Consider the following 21,502-nt stretch of genomic DNA (forward strand, 5'->3'; position numbering starts at 1 on the left):
ACAGACACACTGGTTCCCCTGCAGTATGCCTACAGGCCCAATAGGTCCACATCAGACACCATCACTGCTGCCCTTCACTATTCACTCACCCACCTAGAAAACACAGACTCATACATCAGGGTACTTTTTGTTGATTACAGCTCCGCCTTCGGAGGTTGCGTCCTCAGCCCCATCCTCTACACCCTGTACACTCACGACTGTGTCACCTCCAACAAAGATAACATTATTTTGAAGTTCGCATCACTGGAGGGGACAAAGTGGCTTATAGGAGAGAGGTGGTCACTTTGGTGTCATGGTGTGAGGACGACAACCTAAAACTCAACACTGACAACACAAAGGAGATGATATTGGGCATGAGGAAGAAGAGGAGGCCTCACCAGCCACTGTTTATCCGGGGCCTTGGAGTGGAGAGGGTGAGCAGCTTTAGGTATCTGGGCGTCTACATCTCTGAGGACCTCACCGGGACACTGAACACCACACAGCTGGTCAAGAAGGCTCAGCAGCGGCTGTATTTCCTGAGGAGGCTGAGGAAATTTGGTATGTCGGCCAAGATCCTCAGCAGGTTCTACAGCTGCACTGTGGAGAGCACACTGACCAGCTGCATCACTGCATGGTATTGCAGCACTACTGCTATGGACCAAACGCCTGCAGAGAGTGATAGCAACTGCGGAGAAGATCACCAGGACTCCGCTGCCCTATCTGCAGAGCATCTACCATTGAGTCCAGAGGAGAGCTGCCTCCATCCTCAAAGACCCCACACCCCCCCAACACCCACTGTTCACACTTCTGCCCTCGAGACAAAGGTTTAGAAGCGTGAAATCCAGAACATCCAGACTCAACAACTCCTTCTTCCCCACTGCCATCAGACTCTTGAACAGTTGACCTATTTTTGAACAGTAATAATAATGTTTTTTGCACATCAGGTCATCCTGCATATTAAACCACCATATTAAGCTACAGCTCTTTGCACACATCTATGTTTCACATTTCCATATTTTGTCTCCTCTTTCTGTCCTTATTTATTTATTTGTACTATTTGTATTTATATGTTCATTCTTAATGTATATGTTAACCGGCATCTGTAGACAGCAGAGAAAGGATTTCATTGCACAGAGAAATGCCCTTTTCTCTTGTTACACATGACAATAAACACTTTGAATCCTTGAATGAGAAATATCTAGGAGACATCAGTAATATCAGGTTTGTGTAAGCAGTCCTGTAGAACGCTTACATACAGCTGCTTCTGTCTCTGATCTCTGAGTATCTCTCAGCTTCAGCTGGGACTCCACCCAGGTGTTGGTTGGTTGACATGTGACAACATCCAAATGACTGGATCAAAGTGTTTCAATGATCTCAGCAGCTTTAAAACTATTGATATTTATACATTTAGATTGATTTAGACTAAACTAACAAAACTATTGATTTGATCTGAACTCACATCATGCCAGAGGCTTTTATTTTGAAGGTAGGATCATTTTAATGGTCTTCTTAGTTCATTTAAACACACAGTTGCTCCGCCTGGCATTTTTGGCTTTTAGATCAAAACATCAAAGAATTTATTTTATTTGAATGAACTGAAAATAGATTCAAACTAAAAGCTTTTAGAGAATAAACTCCTGCATGACCTCTGACCTTTGACCTGTATCTACAGCACTGACCTCTGACTTTCAGCTCCACTTGTTTCTTCAGCAGGATGTTTCCCTCCCTGCTGTAGACGGTGCAGGTGTAGGTCCAGTTGTCCCAGTCTGTGGGGTATTTCAGGGTCAGACTGAGGTCTCCAGTTTTCAGCAGGTCTTCATTCATCTTCGTTCGGTCTCTGAAAACCTGGTGCTGTTCTTCAGGCTGGTCAGGGTCGTTCTCATACACGTGGACCTTTGCATTGTTATCCTTCCACTCCACTTTAGCGTCTTCAGGCAGGTGAAGTGTGGTTTTGAGGGGCAGCTGGACAGACTCCACCTCTGAATCCACCTCCACCTGCGGGACTGAGAGGACAACAAAGCACAACATGACCTTGGATGGAGACATTTGTGTTGACTCTAACAGGCTGAATGCTGCTGCTTCACTGGGAGAAGTACACTACACTGCATTAGCAAAACTGCTGCTTTCAAGTGCAGAGCAACAAGCTATTTGAACTGATCCAACTTTATTAACACAGACAAAGATTTGTGCATCAGCTGCTGTTTGCTGCTATAGGACCTTTGACCTGTATCTACAGCACTGACCTCTGACTTTCAGCTCCACTTGTTTCTTCAGCAGGATGTTTCCCTCCCCTCTGTAGGCGGTGCAGGTGTAGGTGGAGTTGTCTCCATCTGTGGGGTGTTTCAGGGTCAGACTGAGGTCTCCAGGTTCCAGTAAGTTTCTCTTCATCTTTGTTCGGTTCTTGTATTCATCGTCCTGTTCTTCAGGCTGGTCAGAGCCGTTCTCATACACGTGGACCTTCCTGTTGTTTCTGTCCTTCCACTCCACTTTAGCATATTTACGCAGGTGAAGTGTGGTTTTGAAGGGCAGCTGGACAGACTCCACCCCTGAATCCACCTCCACCTGGGGGACTGAGAGGACAACAAAGTAAGAAACACAGTCTGAGTGTTTCTGTCACACTCACTTCATCACACAGCTCAGTTTGACAACATGTGGAAGAATTTGATAGAAGCCTTCCTTTAGTAAAAGCACCAAGAAAACACCATGAAAACACCTCACTACACACAAAACTGCAGTACTGGCAAATTGTACATAAAGTATGAAAAGTCAAAGTACTTATTGTGCAGAAAAATGTTCCCATCAGTGTCTATGGATCAATATTACTGCTGCACATGTTTAAGGCTGAGCTCATTTCAAATCCTTTCTATTGTGTTGAATCTGCAGTAATGCATCATATTCTATAAAATCATATGTTTGTAGTGGCTGTCCTGTGAGGACCACGTCTCTCTAAACAAACAGCTGTTAATGAGCTCACAAACACAGGCCTACAGCTGGATTTGAAAAAGTCCATTCAATAGAAAATCAACAATCACAGCTGGACTCACTACTCCATTCATACAAAACTGCTCAAAGACGTCCTGACATTAATTCATGCTTCAAATCATATGATCAACCTATCTCTAATAATTATGTACCACAGGCCTTCAAGCTGACAGTAGGTAAAGCGTTACTTTAAAAGCATCTCTAGACCCAGTGGTCTTAGCTAATTATAGGCCAATCTTCAACCTTCCATTCATATCAAAATATCCTATTAGAGTGATTAGAACATGCTGTAGGTATTATGGGTGCTGCACTGCAGTGGTTTGTATCATATCTAATAGACTCCAAATTGTTCATGTAAATGGAGAGTCCTCTTCACACACTGAGGTTAATTATGGTGTTCCACAGGGTTCAGTGCTAGGACCAATTCTGTTTACATTATACATGCTTCATTTAGGCAGTATCATCAGAAGGCATAGCATACATTATGAGCTGTGGAGATGACACCCAACTCTATCATTGCTAAACTCTACATCCACCTCACTAACAGACATTATTCTCTGCTAACCTTATCCATGTTTACAGCTCGTGGTTAAATGCCAAAAGGTCAACTCCACATCCCTCCCCCACAGTCTCCTGATTGGTCTGAATGTTCTTGATTGGCTCACTAACAGCCAATAAAATCTCATGTACAGAATTACAGTATTAGTTAGGAAACTGTACAAGCTGCTTTCAAGTGCAGAGCAACAAACTATTTGAACAGATCCAACTTTATTAACACAGACAAAGATTTGTGCATCAGCTTCTGTTTGCTGCTATAGATATAATCCAGCTGATGTGGAGAACTACATGTGACACTGTGATGCAGCCATGAATCTGACTGATTTCTTTCCATTTTCAAAGGTTGATGCATCAGTTAAAGTCCTTAAAAAGCTCAGAAATAAAGAGAAAGGTTGGTTAAAGCAAAGAGAGGCACTGGCAGCATTTAAGACACTAAACAAGAGAAACAGATCAGAGAACATCAGACTGAATAAGTGGAATAAAGTGAAACAGAGAACTAACGCTGCCTAAGAATGGAGCTGTCAGAGGAAGAGAGCAGCAAACTGAAAGTCTCTGTTAGCTGCAGAGCTCTGAAACTTCACACAGCTTTGGATGATAACATGGAGAAAGGATGTGGAGATGTTCACACTTCTGCTAGAAATCATCTTCTAGTTATTGTGACTCAGATATGACTGATTATAGATGAGGACCAAAGAAGGTTTTTACTGAGATTTGAGCTGACTTAGCTTAGCCTGTGTTTTAGCCACATGCTAAACAAACACATGTTCAGAAACTAGAAGATGTTACCTTTCAGATGAAGTCTCACACATGAACTTTGCTCCTACAGTTCATCTGCTGAAGCTTTTACATTTGGCTGGAAATCAAATACAAACCAAAACAGCCACAAACATCAGACATGCTAACACTGTAACATTATTGGATGGAGCCACTGAGACTGAACCACCATCATGAGTCTGACCTTTGACCTGTATCTACAGCACTGACCTCTGACTTTCAGCTCCACTTGTCTCTCCATCAGGATGTTTCCCTCCCCTCTGTAGGCGGTGCAGGTGTAGGTGGAGTTGTCTCCATCTGTGGGGTGTTTCAGGGTCAGACTGAGGTCTCCAGGTTCCAGAAAGTTTCTCTTCATCTTTGTTCGGTTCTTGTATTTATCGTCCTGTTCTTCAGGCGGGTCAGAGCCGTTCTCATACACGTGGACCTTCGTGTTGTTTGCATCCTTCCACTCCACTTTAGCGTCTTTACGCAGACAAACTGTGGTTTTGCAGATCAGCTGGACAGACTCCACCCCTGAATCCACCTCCACCTTATAAACTGAGAGGACAACAAAGCACAACATGAGCTGTAGTGAAGGTTACTAATGTTCTCCTTATGACCTGTTACAGAGGACTTATTTCTGTGCTTGTCCTGTTAGACCTCAGTGTAGACCACAACAGTTTACTACAAACACTAGAACACACCAGAGTTATTAAAGGAAATTCACTGCAGTGGTTTGAATCATATCTGATAGATTCCAGTTTGTTCATGTAAATGAGGAGTTTCCTTCACAAACAAAAATTATTCATAGATGTGTATGATTGCTCTCCAGATAATACACATTCGATTTTCATGATTAATAACCTGTCAAATCATTTACAGGCACGTTTTAAAGACACAAAGGCCTGGATCAACTCTAATTTACTGCTTCTAAATTCATCACATTGATCCAGGACCTGTACATAACTAGAACTAACACACACATATTAGTGTTTTTCAAATGAGGTCAGTGACCACTGTGTGATCGCTGCAGTCAGACAATTGAAGCTCCCAAAATCAAAGCCTCAAATAGTTTTTAAGAGATTTTAAGAATTTCTGTGAGCAAAATTTCTTTTATGATTTCTGGGACGACAACTGGAACAGAATCCACCTCATTACTGATGTAGAGCTGGCATGGAATATTTACAGAATGCTTAGTTTTGTCCTTGAAGTTCTGCAGAAATCATTAAACCTTCTAAAATTAAAAAAGGCCAAATCAGAGTTTTAGCTTTGAAAAATCATTAAACATCTTAATGATCCTAAAAAGTTCTGGAAAATAATAAAATCTTATTAAGGGGATATAGCCACCAAAATACCAGATTTTGTTTTAAAAGGCTGACGTACTTTACTGAAAATTTTTAGATTTTAAGTGCTTTATACATTTTGTTTCTTCAGGGTCTTTATTTGAATCTTTACATCAGATTTCAAACAGCTTAATGCACAGGAGGCTCTCTCTGTAACAACTCAAACTCGGTCTGTGCTTCAGGCCTTCAGCTTTTCTCCTCTGAATCCAACAGATTTAAGGTCCACCGGACTGATCCCAATGAATCTGCAGGACCAAATCAACCTGATCCTTATTTTCTTAAACTGGCTGCAGATTTTATAACAGAATCGCCAACTTGTAATTTTAGTTTTAGTCTTTTGAACACTGAGATCCCTGAAATATGGAAATCTACCAATGTTCTCTCTTTGATGAAAAGAGGTGATGTTAATAACTACAGGCCCACATCTAAATACTGTGTTTAAGTTTACAAAAGCTTATTAATGAACAACCCCAAGAAAAATTAATTATTTCCTAACATCAGGATTCAGTAAACAACACAGCACAATAACTGCTGCTATTAAAGTGGTGAACGACATCATTAATGCAATGGACTGAAAAAAATACTGAGCTGTTCTTTGTCTTGGTTTGTCGGAGGCTTTTGACACAGTTGTCCTGCCATTTTAGTAAACAGACTAAAGAATATTGGTGTAGCTGTAAATGCTGTGAGTTGGTTATCAAATTATTTGTCAGCTAGAACACAGTGTGTCCAAAGGAGTTCCCCAGGGCTCCATATTAGGACCACTGCTCTTCTGTGTACATAGATAAAAATGTTGCATTACATTTTTATTCAGATGAAGTGCAAAAACTTGAGTTTGTGCAGTCTGCCTCTGATGATGTTCAGTCCCATTTGACTCAAATTAAGTTGGCGTTAAATTCAGATAAATTCAAGTTCAAGTTATTCTCAAGTGGCGAAGACACTTCCTAAGAACAAAACCAGTTAAAGGATTAAAAATAAAAAATAGTCACATCTTATAAATATCTAGGTATCATTATAGATCTGTCATGGTCGTGGGTCAGTGACCCAGATGCAGACCGTGACAAGATCATAATTTGTCATTTAAAGCTCACACTGAAAGGCTGCTGAGCTGAAATTTATACTAAGTTTTCTTTGAGGCATACATGTTGTTTCTTCTCCAAATGAGTAAACACTTCATCTCTGTAACTTTTTACCTTTAGTGGATTACAGTGATCTGCTTCTATGAATGCACCTGGTCAATAGTTAAAGAGTTATTGGATTGAATAAAGAGGTTGGACACTTTCCATTATTGTGTTTTATATTTTATTACTGGCTGTGGAAGTCATGTATATCACTGTTCTCTGTATGCTGCTGCTAAATGTCCAACTCTGTATATCTGAGGATTTTCTCATTGGTTGATTTTTATCTATAAATCTCTGCTTGGGTTTGTTCTTTCTTATTTGTGTGTATATGTGTGTCCTTAGAGTCAGAACAGAATTGGGGGGAAAAAAGCTTTTGAATAAGTTGCCTCTGGAAATATCTACTGCAGAAGTTTAAAGTCCATTTTAAAGAAGTGAGAGAATGGCTCCATTTGATCAGTGTGAACTTTGTTATTGCTGTTTTTATAATGACCTGTTATTTTATAAGATTCATGATTCATGTTTATGTTGTGGTTTTTTTCTGTATTATTGTGGAATCTATGACTTGAACCTTAAGGTGACCGTTGTTATGATTTGCACTACGTAAAGAAAACTGAGTTCACAGATCAATGCAGTGAAGCACACACACTGTTTAGTAAAGTCATGTTGTGGAGCTGTTTCACTGATCAATGACTGAGTCTGAAGGAGGTTTTCTGACTTCTGGAACAAACCTGGAAGTTTCTCTTCAGCTCTCTGTATCAGCTGTTTGTAACTCTCAACTCTTTCAGCTTCTGGAACAAGTTTGTGTGAGCCACAGTCAAGGAGCCACCAGAGGACACCTGATAACCATCGGCATTATGGGTAGTGTAGTAGGAGACACTCACCTGACATGAAATAGTGCTGGAAATAATATATGAGACCTCCAGAAACCACAAGAAGAACCAGGAGAATCAGGAGAGCTGTGGCCCAAGGAGGAAACTGTTCTGTGGAAAATTACAAAAACAACATGACCTTTGAACTCTGACCTCAGTCCTGCACTGTATCCTGGTTTTTATCTACATCACTGACCTTTGACCTGCAGCACTACTTTCTGTCTCAGGATGTCTTTGTCCCTGGAGATGGTGCAGATGTATCCTCCACTGTCTCTCTCTGTGGGGTTTTTCAGGGTCAGACTGAGGTCTCCAGTTCTCAGCAGGTCTTTGTTCATCTTTGTGCGACCACAGTAACGGTCGTCCTGGTTCTTAAGTTGGTCACTTCCATTTGAATACTCATGGACCATCATGATTTCTTGGTCAAATCTCGTCCACTTCACTGTGGTGTCCTCAGGCAGGTCAGGTGTTGTGTTGCATTGCAGGATGACAGACTCTGACCCTTCAACGACCTCCACCTCAACCTGTTGGTCTGAGAGGACAGTAAACCAAAATATAAAAATTGCATCTGGAAAGTATTCCCAGTGCTTTATTTGTTCCACATTTTGTTATTCCAACATGGATTAGATTCATTTTCACCTCACATTTCTGCACACACAATACCTGGGGATTCCCATGATGCATTGAGTTTTTCATTTCCAGTCACCTTCCTCACTCACTATGTGTTAATGCAGAGAGGTCTATGTGTTAATAGACCTCTCTGCATTGAATCATACTTGTTATTAACCTCTGTCTCTCTTCCACAGCATGTCTTTATCCTGTCTTCCTTCTCTCACCCCAACCGGTCGCAGCAGATGGCCCCGCCCCTCCCTGAGCCTGGTTCTGCCGGAGGTTTCTTCCTGTTAAAAGGGAGTTTTTCCTTCCCACTGTCGCCAAAGTGCTTACTCATAGGGGGGCATATGATTGTTGGGTTTTCTCTGTATGTATTATTGTAGGGTCTACCTTACAATATAAAGCGCCTTGAGGCGACTGTTGTTGTGATTTGGCGCTGTATAAATAAAATTGAATTGAATTGAACAATACCTCACAATGACAGGCTACTGTTTAAATGATTGCAAATGTATTAAAAATAAAAAAAATGAGAATAACATGTAATCACAAACTTTGCTCAGTGCTTTGTTGAAGCAACTTTGGCAGCAATTACAGCCTTGAGTCTTTTCTCAGTATGGCAGCTATTTTTAGGCATTTTCTTTATTCTTCTTTGCAGACCCTCTCAAGCACCATCAGGCTGGATGGGGAGTGTCAGTGCAAAGGCATTGTCTAATCTCTCCAGAGATGTTTGATTGGGTTCTTGTCTGGGCTCTGGCTGGACCACTCAAGAACAAACACCACAAAGTGGTCCTAAAGCTCTCCATTGTTATCTTGTCTCTATGTTCATTTTCCTGTTGGAAGATAAACCTTCACCCAGTCTAAGGTCCAGAGCACGCTGGAGCAGGTTGTAATCAAGGAGTTCTCTACACATTGGTGCATTCCGGAAAACCTTTAGTTCTTCCACTGTAAAATGTCCCACAGCATGATGCTGCCACCACCAGTGGTGCCTGTTTTTTTCCAGACATGACACTTGGCATTCAGGCCAAAGAGTTCAATATTGGTTTCATCAGACCAGAGAATTTTCTTTTTCATGATCTGAGAGTCCTTCAGGGACTTTTTGGCAAACTCGATTCAATACATACCGTCTCAGAGGTTTGCAGACAATTCCTTGGACTTCAAGGCTCGATTTGTGTTCTGACATGTACTGTCCACCATGGGACCTTATACAGACAGGTGTGTGCCTGTCCAAATCATGTCCAATCAACTGCATCGACCACAGGTGGACTCCAATCAAGAAACATCTGACATATTCTCAAAGGGAACAAGATTCAACTGAGCTCAACTTTTAGTGTCCTAGAAAAGGCTGCAAGTACTTCTGTCCATCTGTTAATTTTAGCTTTTTTAAATACACCTGGACAAATTTTAAGCAAATGTTTTTCCGTATTCATTATGGGGATTTTGTGCAGGTAGAATTTGGAGGTGAAAAACTGATTCCATCCATTTTGGAATAAGGCTGTTACATAACAAAATGTGGAAAAAAAAGGAAGGGCTGAGAGTATTTTCCAGATGTTCTGTAACTAAAGAAGCAGATTCAGTCACATTGATTTTAATCATAGAATTGACCTGATCTGAGATCTGAGCATCTGTGTTACTGACCTCTGACTCTGCTGTCAGTTAAAATAAATATCAATAATAAAGTCATTAAAATCTCTATTCTGCATGATAAACTATCAGGACAGATTGTGAGCCAAAACTGTGCCAGGTCTTCACAGTACAACTGTTAGTAATCACACTTAAGTAACAGTCATGTTGTGTTATTGTCTGTCCGTATTAGGCCTGTTTCTGTTACTCTTTAGTTTGACCTCTGACCTTTATAATCACAGGTGTTGGGTTTCTTACCTTTGACATGCAGCTGTATGTCTGTCAGTTTCCGTTCCTCTCTTTCATTTCTGATGGAGCAGGTGTAGATGCTGCTATCACTCATTTGGGGGTTTCTCAGAGTGAGGCTGAAGTCTGAAGTGTCCAGAGCATCAGGCCTCATTGATGTGCGCCCTCTGTAACGCTGGTTTTGCCCTTTCAGATCATCTGTTTCCTCTCGTCGTAGGTGGACAGATTTGGGGTTGAGATCATTGCGAGTCCACAGCACTGTGGGGTTTTCAGGTATAAAACCTGAGTACTTGCAAGGCAACAGGACAGATATTTCCCCCTCATACACCTCGGCCACCGGAGCCAGGGCATGCTGGGAAACTGGAAGGAGACACAAGCACACACAACAAAAACATGTTTATGTATTTGCAGTGGATTTTCTCCTTGGGTTCATACAAAGTTGTTTCAGAAAGTGTATGTAACGTAATGTAATTATGAAAAGCATTCAAACATGTATCTTTCCTCTCCAACAAACACTGAAAGGACATCAAAGATGTTAAAGAAAACTGATGGATGTCTGAACAACACTGAGGTGAAAGGAGGAAACCATCTCTTATTTATATCTACATTTGGTTGAAAAATGAACACAGATACAAGCAGATCTGAGCCCAGAAACCTTCTTTTTATGAGACAGCAGCGCTAATAATGACACCGCAGTCCATCAATTTTTAACACATAACCTCACCATGCAACAACATCAAACGAGGCAGAAACACAGTCACACACAGAGAAAACAGTTTATTACTAAATAAACATCTTAGTGTTACAACATAGAAAAGTGTCACCACTGACAATGTTACACACAACTGGCAACACAACCGATTTTCATCTGTATCATTGGACAAGTTTTTCTTTTTTTTTTGCCATAGTCATTAATCTTGTCAAACGTCACTACTCTCTGGCAGGTTTGTGTTTCTATCAGTAAGAAACAGAGACGTCTGGAACACACAGATAGTTCGTCTTAAACAGATATGAACTCAGCTGTAACCCTGTGAGCGCCCTGCATGAAGTCCCAGAGGGGGTTATAAGGAATAAAGTCAAGTACAGTCAGTTTACATTCAGTAAACTCATGTTAGACTTTATGTTGTCTAAAAGCACAAACAGCTGTGTTGTTGTGTTTGCATTCAAAGAGCGCTCTTACCGAGTACGAGGAGCAGGAGCGGCAGCAACATCTTCATCTCCAGTTAAAGTCCTGATAACAACAACACGCAGCTGCTGCTGAAGCACTAAAGGTTTGGTCCTCTTACGTTAGACAGAGAACACTGATAATTTCCTTTTGATCCTTCAAAATAAAATATTTTTATAGCAAATGACTTTCACAATTAAACTCAGAGGAGAAACAACATGCAGCGAGGATGTGTAGTGCTGTTTGAGTCATGTGTCATATTTTGAAGACATAACTGTGTTTGTTTTTTCAGTTTTTATGTATTAAAGTAAAAAAAAAAAAGTGCTGAACACAGAGTCATAAAAAGAATATATATGCATTCTGATTGAGCTAAAAGTAAATCATACGATATTGACAATGAATCAGAGTTTTAAAACAGAAAAATAAGTAATAATTGTTCTAGATGTTCAATATCAGTGTTTAAGTGACTCATCAGGAAGTTAGACCGTGACCGTTTGGATGTGGTGAAAAGAGGTAAAGAACATAACAGGAAATGTGTTAGAAGTAAGAAGAGTGGGGTAAGAGTGAGAGGCGGAGGAAGGAGGGACAAGCGTGGACAACCGTATAAAAACACTGTGTCAGTATAGAACCTACGCATGTGTTAACCACACCTTACACCACAGGGGAGGGACCATGCTGGAACACAGCTGGCTCCTCTAAATACAGAGGACTTACAGTGGTTTATAGTGTGGTTACTCACCTCTGTATGGTCAGTCTGCTGTTTCTGCGTTTGCCTTCTTTGTCCTCTTTTCCTCCCAGGAGCCAGTTTCAGCCTGACTTACCTGCTGAGATTGTTGGACATACAGACCGTGGATTTTCCTTTAAAGTTTTTTGAGTCCAGCCTGTAACTTCAGTTAAGAAGTGTTTTTTTCCTCAACCTAGACTCTGGTCATTTATAGATTTGATCATTCTTTAAACCTCAAACAGATTTTATTTTCATCTCATTATATTTGTTATGTTCTGTATCACTTTGAATTTGTTTCCTCCTCCTATTGTGAACATGACTGAGACGTGTTTGAGTCTTCAGGTCAAGCTGTCCTTTGTTTCCTTTGTAAGACACAGGTAAGCAATAAGTGCCTGACTTAACCCAGAAGATGACGAAACCACTTAGATCTGTTTTTATGAATTACATGATGATTTGTGTTAATGCAGGAGTAATGTTCCATAATTAAATGAAGAGTTCATTACGCCCTGATACCTTACTAATGCCTCATGGTGTGTATTTATAGTTGACGTGCATGCATTTTCTTTTGATAGCCTCCAAAGCATTGTGGGAGCTGAAGTTTCACAACTCTGAGCATGTTCATTTAATAAATGTAATTTGCCCAAAAACAAACAAACTGAGAAGAAACATGTAAATATGAAACCATGAATATAAATCTGAAATCAGAGTAACTACAGTACGATTTAGAAGTAGTTCAACTTAGTCCGTTTCCTTGCAGTCAGTCAAACTAATCAATGACTGATGCACCCTAGTTTATTACTGATATCAAGTTTCACATAGACCAGTGCTTCTCAAACTTTTCACAATGAGTACCACCTCATAAAATATATGGCTCTTGAAGTACCACCCATATGACCAACATTATAGTACAGTAGTATAGGCCTATTTAACACCACATACAGTTTACATGAGACAATTTTATTTCTTATATGAATGTTATTTATTTTAACTGTCATAAACAGGATGTGACATAATGATAATAACAACAACTGTACTGAATTAAAACATTCACAGCAGGTGGGATAACCAATAACCAATTTGTAAACAATGACCCGATGAATCCTGCTTCCTGGTTCAAACTACTCTGAGTTTTATAATAAGGCTGTTGTGTTTTTAACATGTTTTAATGCTTTGGATCTTGTTCCGTGTAATCTAAACAAGCCCCTACAAAAGGTCAGTGATCACTGTCGGCCTCTCTCGGTTTTTATTACCACTGTTCATTTTAAAGCTCAGTTTTTAAACCCTTACGATTTAACTACAGCCCAGCCCATGCAGCAGTGTATTAATGGCTAACCTCATATTGTGGATGGATTAGCTCAGTCGTTCTCCTGACTGAAGTGTGATCCGTTCACAGCATCCTGCCATGCGATTACATTTGTCCCTGACCTTTGGGAACCCTCACGTTAGCTTTTATCTAGCGGGAAAAAAAAGTTAGCGTTCACCCTCCAGCTTCACTGTGTTTATATTATGCTAACCATAGCTGTGTAGCTAGCTCCACATACCAGCTAGCCCAACTTCAGTAACACTACAAACACCACTGCTGTTTAGTTTTTCAATTCAATTCAATTTATCTATCGCCAAATCACAACAACAGTCGCTCAAGGTGATTTATATGTTTTCTGTCTTCATTTAACCTCGCTGGATCCACTGTCCACCTGCCGTGTGATGACCCTCCTCCAGGAACCCCCCATCCAAGGGAAATGCACCACTCTCAAGGCGCTGCTTCTGCTGTGTTATTTCCTCTCCGACGCAGAGCGGGCCGAGAAACTCCTCTCTTTCTCGGGCCTGGATGATGGTACCGCTCTCAAGCTCATAGAGAGCGCACTGTCCTTTTTAGGAATGGATGATGCTGGATTCCTCTTTACTCATGTCTTCCTCTGACAGTTATCGGCACCAGTGCGAGCTGGCCTCATCAACTCCCTGCTGCTGGCCTCGAAGGATTATCGCTCTTCTGGGTACTAGGAGCTTCAGCATCCAGGTGATAGTTCCGACGGCATTTCCCACCGATTCTCCTGGGGACTCCGACTCATCGATGGTAGTTGGGATCGCGGCACCGTGGAAAAGGGCTGTGTTTTTACCACCAGCGTTTTGGCTGCCTTGTAGTTTTAAGGCCTGGGGAAATGAGTCTGCCCAGCCAGCGCTCTGTAGCGGCCGTGACCGCTGGCGATGTCCAGCAGAGATGTGGAGAAGATGAGAGATCTCCATCGAGGAAACAGAAACTGTTAGCATCCACTCGTCACCTCAGTTAGAGTCAGCATCAGGAAGACCAAACTAACTTCATCTGTTCTCATGTCTTCATCTCAGTCCTTACTGTGCTCAGCTTTGTTCTAAAGAAAATACAACACGGCTCCATTTACAGCAGAAAAACTCATGATGAGTTTACAGGCTGACTTTAATGTGTTTCTGCACATGCCTGTCCTCTGGTCGTGTGGTTTGTAGGAACGCTCCTCTTCCTCAGAGGATCCACCTGTGCTTCCTCTCCTCTCTCCTCCACCTGTTACAGTGAGGGAACGTCCTCCATGATGGAGGAGCTGCTGGAAAGTGCTGAGAGTTTCCTCCAGAGTGAGACCTCTGTCACAGTTCAGAGGATCTACGGCAGCAGAGACCTTCATGGACACTAAAAGTCTCAAACACACAACAACATCATCACACTGACTCCACTCTGACATCACTGATCAATAATCAAAGAACACACAGATCAAACTGATTGATCAGCCATCAGAGGAGTCGGATCAATGGAGCTGCTTCTGTTCCTGATGTCCCCTGTTTGATCCTGGACCTGAACTCTCCCTGCAGAGGAGACAAGACAGTCAGACACACAGACACACACGATCAATTAAATCAATGAACAATCAAACAAGCAGATACCTTTGACTTTCAGCAGCACAGTTTTGTGTCTGTTGATCTTCTTGCTGTAGACCACACATCCATATTTCCCACTGTCTCTCTCTGTGGGCTGTTTCAGGGTCAGACTGAGGTCTCCAGTTTTCAGCAGGTCTTCATTCATCTTCGTTCGGTCTCTGTAAACCTGGTGCTGTCTGTCAGGCTTGTCCAATGAGTTTGTACAAAGGTGGGTGTTATAATCACTGTCCATCCACACGACTTCAGCATCTTCAGCCAAGTTTTTTGTGGTTTTGAGGGGCAGCTGGACAGACTCCGCCCTCTCCTCCACCGAACAGCCTGAGAGGACAACAAACACAACGTGAGCTGTGGGCCCAAATTTACTCCATGTGGCATCTGTCCAGTCACGTGTCTGTAGGTGGGTCTAAAATGGAGGTTGTTGACGGAAAACGGCTAGGTAGGCATGGTAACTACTGTAAATCATGTGGCTACCCGCTACCGGCAAAAATAACAGAGGAAAGCGGGACGGTAAGCAAATCTCTGTCGCTGTGTGTTTTTGTGTTCTTTTGCGGCTCATTCAGTGAATTTTGGTCTGATCGTGGTGAAACTTGGTGTGTGGAGTCAGTGATAGCCTTGGAAGCTAACCAGCCTGTCTTTAGCCAGTTACATGAAGTCTGGAGAATTTCTGGTTCGGTTTTGTTTGTTTAGTGGACTTTTGCTCATTTATGTAACTGCTCGTTTAATCACGGGTTGTTTTCGGTGTGTTTGGTGGTTGTAGAAATGGTTTATATGACATTTTAGCTGAGATTCAGAGGTTTCTGTGGATACCACACATGTCTGGACTTATATTTCTCAACCGGCGTTATAACCAATTAAACATGATCTCCTCCTTTTTGCCCCCGGTACCGGGGGCGTGGGGCTTAAATATGTAGGACTGCTTTGTTTCATTTGCATAATATCTCCAAAATTCGGACACACAAACAGAAGCATCCTCTCTGAATGATGTTGCAATAAAAGCTCCCTGAAAAGCCTTCAGGTGATCCACAGTGCTGACAAACAATACAAAGACAAACCATCTTTCTCCATATTTGCTGCTCTTCATCTGCTTTTTTAAATTTAAATCCTGCTCTTCACACATCTTGAATAATCAGGCCCCAACATACTGTAAAGCCTCACAGTGTTATATTATCTTAGGAGACCACGTCACTCCTTTAGAGTGCAGTCTTACTTCACACATTTGAATAAATGTTTACCTTCAATCAGCTTCTGATCAGCACTGATGACAATGACTGAAATACTTGGAAACAGATAACAGGAGTCAAACTTACAATATGACCTCTGACCTGTATCTACAGCACTGACTTCTGACTTTCAGCAGCACTTGTTTCTTCAGCAGGATGTGTCCCTCCCTGTTTTAGACGGTGCAGGTGAAGGTCTTTATATCTCTGTCAGCATCAGACTGAGGTCTCCAGTTTTCAGCAGGTCTTCATGCATCTTTGTTCGGTCTCTGTAACGACTGTGGTGTTTTTCAGGCTGGTCAGAGCCGTTCTGAAACACATGGACCTTCCTGTCTTGTCTGTCCATCCACTGCACTTTAGCATCTTCAGGCAGGGGAAGTGTGGCTTTGCAGAGCAGCTGGACAGACTCCACCTCTGAATCCACCTCCACCTGGGGGACTGAGAGACAGAGGAGGAAGTGTTTGAGAAGCAGTGTTAAAAGTCCGCTTGGTACTGCACCTTGTTTATACTACGTTACCCATGATGCACCTTAGTGATGGTAAATTTGATTCTTTTTACTGATTCTTTTACTTTTAATGAATCACTCACCAAAGTGAATCGGGTTTTTTTAGTCATTTGATTTATTGAGTCAGTTGTCCAGAGAGTGCAAAAAAAAATGTACATTTTCACTCAAACTTAATTTGTTTCTCTTTTCATGTAAATCCTACTGCTAAGATGAATGATTCTATAAAAAAAAAAAAAAAAAAAAAAAAAAAAAACCCACACACCACAAAACAACTATTTTATAGAGCAAAAACATTTCTAAAATTAAGCAATTTCCTATCAAAATTGCTTAATAAACATTTATTTTGTTTATTTTTATTTTATTAGTATTTTCCTTAAATGTGTTAAATATATATTTTCTCATCTAAATGTGCACTGAGCTGTGAGCCAGGGGGCGGTAATGCGCCTTAACATTGGTTGCCAACCAAGAAGAAGAAGCTGTGAGCCAGGAGGGAGGGGGTGAGTGAGTGAGTGAGTGATTCGTTCGTGTCACTACCCGATCCGTACCGGAAACCCGATCGGTACCCCGCATGCGCGAAAGGTGTCTACTTCCGGTCGAAGCATTTTACCATAGTTACGGGTCAGAGTATCTATTAAGATGTTAAGTATAACAAGTATCTCTTAAAATGTTTCCGATAATGAAACATTTAATACAATGGAGACAAAAACAAAAAAATAAAAAGATAGTGACAGATCAGGACTCCGATCCTTACTGCACATGTGCAAAGTCGGACCGTACAAATTGGGTCTACCCGATCCGTACCGCGCATGTGCAGGGGTTTTCTTCTTCTTCTGTTCGTTTAATGGCAGTGTACTCCCCAGTGTATGAGGATACCGCCACCTGGTGACTGAGCGAATGAACCCTATTGTAAACTGAATTAGCGTCATTACAAACGTGTGTTAAATTTGATTTAGTGATAGTAGAGTGTGTTTATGCTTGTCTGTGTGGAGAGGATTGTTGGAAAAGTGATGATGATGTCCGCTATCACTGTCAGTAAACACTTCATCTGGCTGCTGAATCTTCATGTGACATGTTACAAAGTCAGTATTATTAACTCTGTCATTAGGCACCATTCTTCTTATTTTACGGCGCTGTTGTTCAATCGGGGGACGCTCTCTGTTGAGGAGAAAAGCGTGAATTTGTTTGTATACGGATTATCCATAGTTTAAATGTCCCGGTAGTCGAAAAGGAGGCAGAGCTGTTGAGAAATGCTAGGAGCTAACTGGGCGCTAACCGTATCATTCAAATATATTGAATGTTGGCAAAGAGAGGAAATGACGTGAGATTTGCGCATGCGGGGTACCAATCCGGTTTCCGGTACGGATCGGGTATCGACAGTTCGCTCTATGATTCAGCACAGGAGGGAGGGGCTGAGTAGCTCAAATGTGCTGTTAGCAGGTTAGCAGAGCGATGCTACTGTGAACCGAGGAGCTATTTTCTTGACGTGAGCTTCTGCTCAGGGTTTTTTCTTCCAGTTCAGAGCAGAATTTTTTTGTTAAGATACTGGATGTTGTGTTTTTCTCCACAATTTTAATTATAAGCTAGATACATTGCTGCTAACAGCAACAGGGATGAGTCAGTGAGTCAGTTGGGCTTGTTGGGCTCATGATTCATGAGTCAGTAAAGTGATTCTCGAGTATTGAACAATTCGTTCATGAGTCGCGCATCACTAATGCACCTCAGTATTGTACTTCCGGTTGGGAACACGTTCAGTGTGGTTCGGCGCGGCTGAGAGGTGTCTCGGAGTTGTAACGTACGCATTTACCTGCGTCCCTGTGTGAGTTAATACTGTGTGTGAGTATTGTAAGAAAAGAGTGATGTTTGTTTAACTTTATCTGGATTTGCTAAGTGCTAGTGCCGTTGCTATTGCTACGATGCAGCTTTTGGGGCTACTACAGGCAGCCTTGGCTCAGTCCATATTTCATGTCATATATAACTTACTGTTGAGCATTGTAGTTGTACGTGGATGTAACTATGTATCTTTATGGTTATTGCCTGAGTAGTTGTAATGTAGAAAATTCATTTATGTTAAGGTGCCATCTAGTGGCTATGTCATTATTAATTGTATAACATTCTGTTGGAAACCCACATACTGTATACGCAGCATTGTGCTACTTATATTGATTAATACATAAGTCACCTTGAGGCGACTTATGTTGTGATTTGGCGTTATATAAATAAAATTGAATTGGATATGTGTTCTTTCTGTTTACAGATGACCACACACACACACTCTTCACCTACACTTTACTATATTACAATTCGGCCACGCCCTACCAATGTTGTTCATCCTGTTGATGCCATCTGTCACCTCCTTCATTAAACTTCTTTGAACTACATCGCTGTGGAGTACCATTCCTTCTGACGGGGCCAATACTGAGGCGTGATCAGCAATCAGTGCAAACATACATTACAAGCAGAGTGATGAGAAAGATCAGCAATAGACTGAATTCTTATTTATTTTGATTAGAAACTATTTTAGACTTTTTGTCTTTATTGTAATTTCATTATAGAAGTGTCCTAAGGCTTTAAGCAGTATCAAAATTTCCTTGATTTATAATTAATTGTTATACTGAAGCCAAATAAGGAAAAAGATAAATGCAACACTGTCCAGTAAATTGTATTATCAAACATGCTGGTCTCCTTAAAGGAAACAGGACAAAGAGAACAATGATCTAAGCAGATCCTTCATGTCCACCCTTGACTGTGGTGATCACAGAGAGGTTTCTGTGATGAGGGTGACTCAGATGGGGTAATGTATTGGTAACACTTTATAATGCGGCCTGTGAATAAGGCACAAGCACCCTGTACTTTCTGGGAGGGCCACTTATTTTATTGGAAAGGCCACTAAGAAAGGATTGCCTACATGCAAATCCAGCCTACTTTCTAGCCTGTATTGCATTTAGACAATTGGCATGCATTATAGGAATTTGGCAAAATAAAATAAAAAATAACTGTATCTGTAAAGGATTCATAGAAGGTTAGTATGATGGAAGATAGAGATGTTCTTACTTCTGTGGCTGTGTTGATAAGGTGGAACTTCGAGGTGTGAGCAGCAGTATGAGTTCATACCAAGAAGAGCACGTCAGATATTTCCCTCCCTGCTGTACACTGTGCAGGTGTAGGTCTTTGGTCCCAGTCTGTGGGGTGTTTCAGGGTCAGACTGAGGTTGCGAGTTTTTAGCAGGTTTCTCTGCATCTTTGTCCGATTTATGTAAAACTGGTCCTGTTCTGTAGGCTGGACAGAACTGTTCTTGAACTGTCCTGTGACCGCTATCCATCCACTCCACTTTAGCATCTTTAGGCAGGCAAACTGTGGTTTTGCAGGGCAGCAGGACAGACTCCACCCCTGAATCCACCTCGACCTTGTGACCTTTGAGGACAACAAAGCACAACATGATGACATCAGCAGCAGCTGTGATGGTCACATGACCTCCCTGTCCCTCCTTGTCTTCTAGTCTCAGTCAGATTTTGTCTCAGGCTACGTTCACACTGCAGGCAAAAGCGCATCAAATCCGATTTTTTTTACCCTATGCGACCTTTTAAATTTTTAAAAATCTTTTCACTGATTGTATATATTATTTATCGCTCTCACTCACATCACTTTTTCCCCCCCTTCATCAGTGTCTGTTTTCCACCTTTGAACTGTCACAGTCTAGCAGGGGCAGACTGTATGTGTGAAATGTGACGTGGAATAACAAAAACAAGTCCAAATAAAATATTCACAAAAGGCACAGGAGCGCAAGGAACAGTCCAAAAGAAATGGTTTACAAAAGCAAAAGAATAAAATAAAACAAACTACCAGAGCTCAGGGAACAGAGGGTCGAAAACATCATGGCACAGCTCACTCCCGGTGGCTACTTGGCGGGGCCTGGCGCCTGTTGCTCGGTCAGGCCTCTTCCGGGGTGCGGGGGGCCCTCGGGCCTCCGGCCTCTGGGCCTGCGGCTCGGTTCACTCTGGCACAGCTGGCTGCCAGCAGAGCCGGCGGGCACGCCAGGTGCAGCCCCCTCTAGCTTCTGCTCGGTGGCTACCGGGTGACCCCTCGTCTGAGGATCCCCAGCCCTTCCCATGAGGGTGGCACGGATGCCCCTCCGGTGGTCCTCCTTGGGCTCTCGCACTCTGGGGTCTCTGGATGTCTGGGGCCTGGATCTCCTCCATGCCTGCTTCATGCCCTGGGGGACAGGGCTTTGGCTCTCTACATCCTCTTGCAGACCATTACATGGGGAAACCATTTGAATACAAGCGCGCTGATCCACACAGGTGTGCATACGGGTGTTCACTGTTCATAGACTTAAATAACACCTTTCTTGGCTGCTACTTCAAAGCACATTTTGCGCTGTCTGTCCTGCGTGCTGCACAACAACATTGAATATTTAGTATTTACTGCTGTTTACACTTAGCTAGATTAATGCGATGGTGTTGTGTTTAGTATGTTGCTTTGTTTTTTTTTGCTTGTTTTCTATTCTTCTTCTCTCAACAGGTGATCCAGGAGATTTTTTCCCCCCTTTCTCACTGTCCCTCTCCCCTTCTGTTTTTCTTTTCCTTCCTCTTTCTCTCTCCCTTTCCTATCCCTCACTCATGTCTGTCCCGTCTGTAACAACTGAAAATAAAATAAATAATAAAAACAGAGGTCGATCAAATGGACCAATGCCACGATGATCCATTTGGCAAAATAAATCCATTGGGTCTCCTTGTTGGTCTTCAGACAACAATTCTGACGGCTAAAGAACCAAATGGGACAGGCAAAAAAAAAAATTAAAAAAAAAATTAAAAAAAAAAAAAAAAAAAAATCACGGCATGCCTGAGCTGAAGACTGAGCAGAAAACTGAGCTGGTAACAGAGCTAGAGACTGGAGCAGATGTTGTGTTGGTTGTT

At 41.8% G+C, this 21,502-nt stretch overlaps 1 protein-coding gene across 2 annotated transcripts in view; it reads right to left on the reverse strand.

Moving 5' to 3' along the window:
- Positions 1-3,762: 3,762 nt before the first annotated feature.
- Positions 3,763-21,502, reverse strand: part of LOC120737277 (butyrophilin subfamily 1 member A1-like) — a 56,365-nt gene continuing 38,625 nt past the window's right edge. The window contains exons 1-5 of one of the 2 annotated variants that reach the window (XM_040037890.1): positions 11,258-11,356; positions 10,090-10,437; positions 7,799-8,131; positions 7,615-7,713; positions 3,763-4,830 (exon numbers count right to left, since the gene is read on the reverse strand). In XM_040037890.1, coding sequence (XP_039893824.1) covers positions 4,418-4,830; positions 7,615-7,713; positions 7,799-8,131; positions 10,090-10,437; positions 11,258-11,294 — 1,230 coding nt within the window. In that variant the 5' untranslated portion in view covers positions 11,295-11,356 and the 3' untranslated portion in view covers positions 3,763-4,417. Of the gene's footprint in view, positions 4,831-7,614; positions 7,714-7,798; positions 8,132-10,089; positions 10,438-11,257; positions 11,357-21,502 lie in introns of those variants that run through there. The other variant, XM_040037891.1, reaches the window with a different exon arrangement.

Source organism: Simochromis diagramma, unplaced genomic scaffold, assembly GCF_900408965.1.
Source record: "Simochromis diagramma unplaced genomic scaffold, fSimDia1.1 OVJJ01000044.1, whole genome shotgun sequence".
Taxonomy (NCBI): domain Eukaryota; kingdom Metazoa; phylum Chordata; class Actinopteri; order Cichliformes; family Cichlidae; genus Simochromis; species Simochromis diagramma.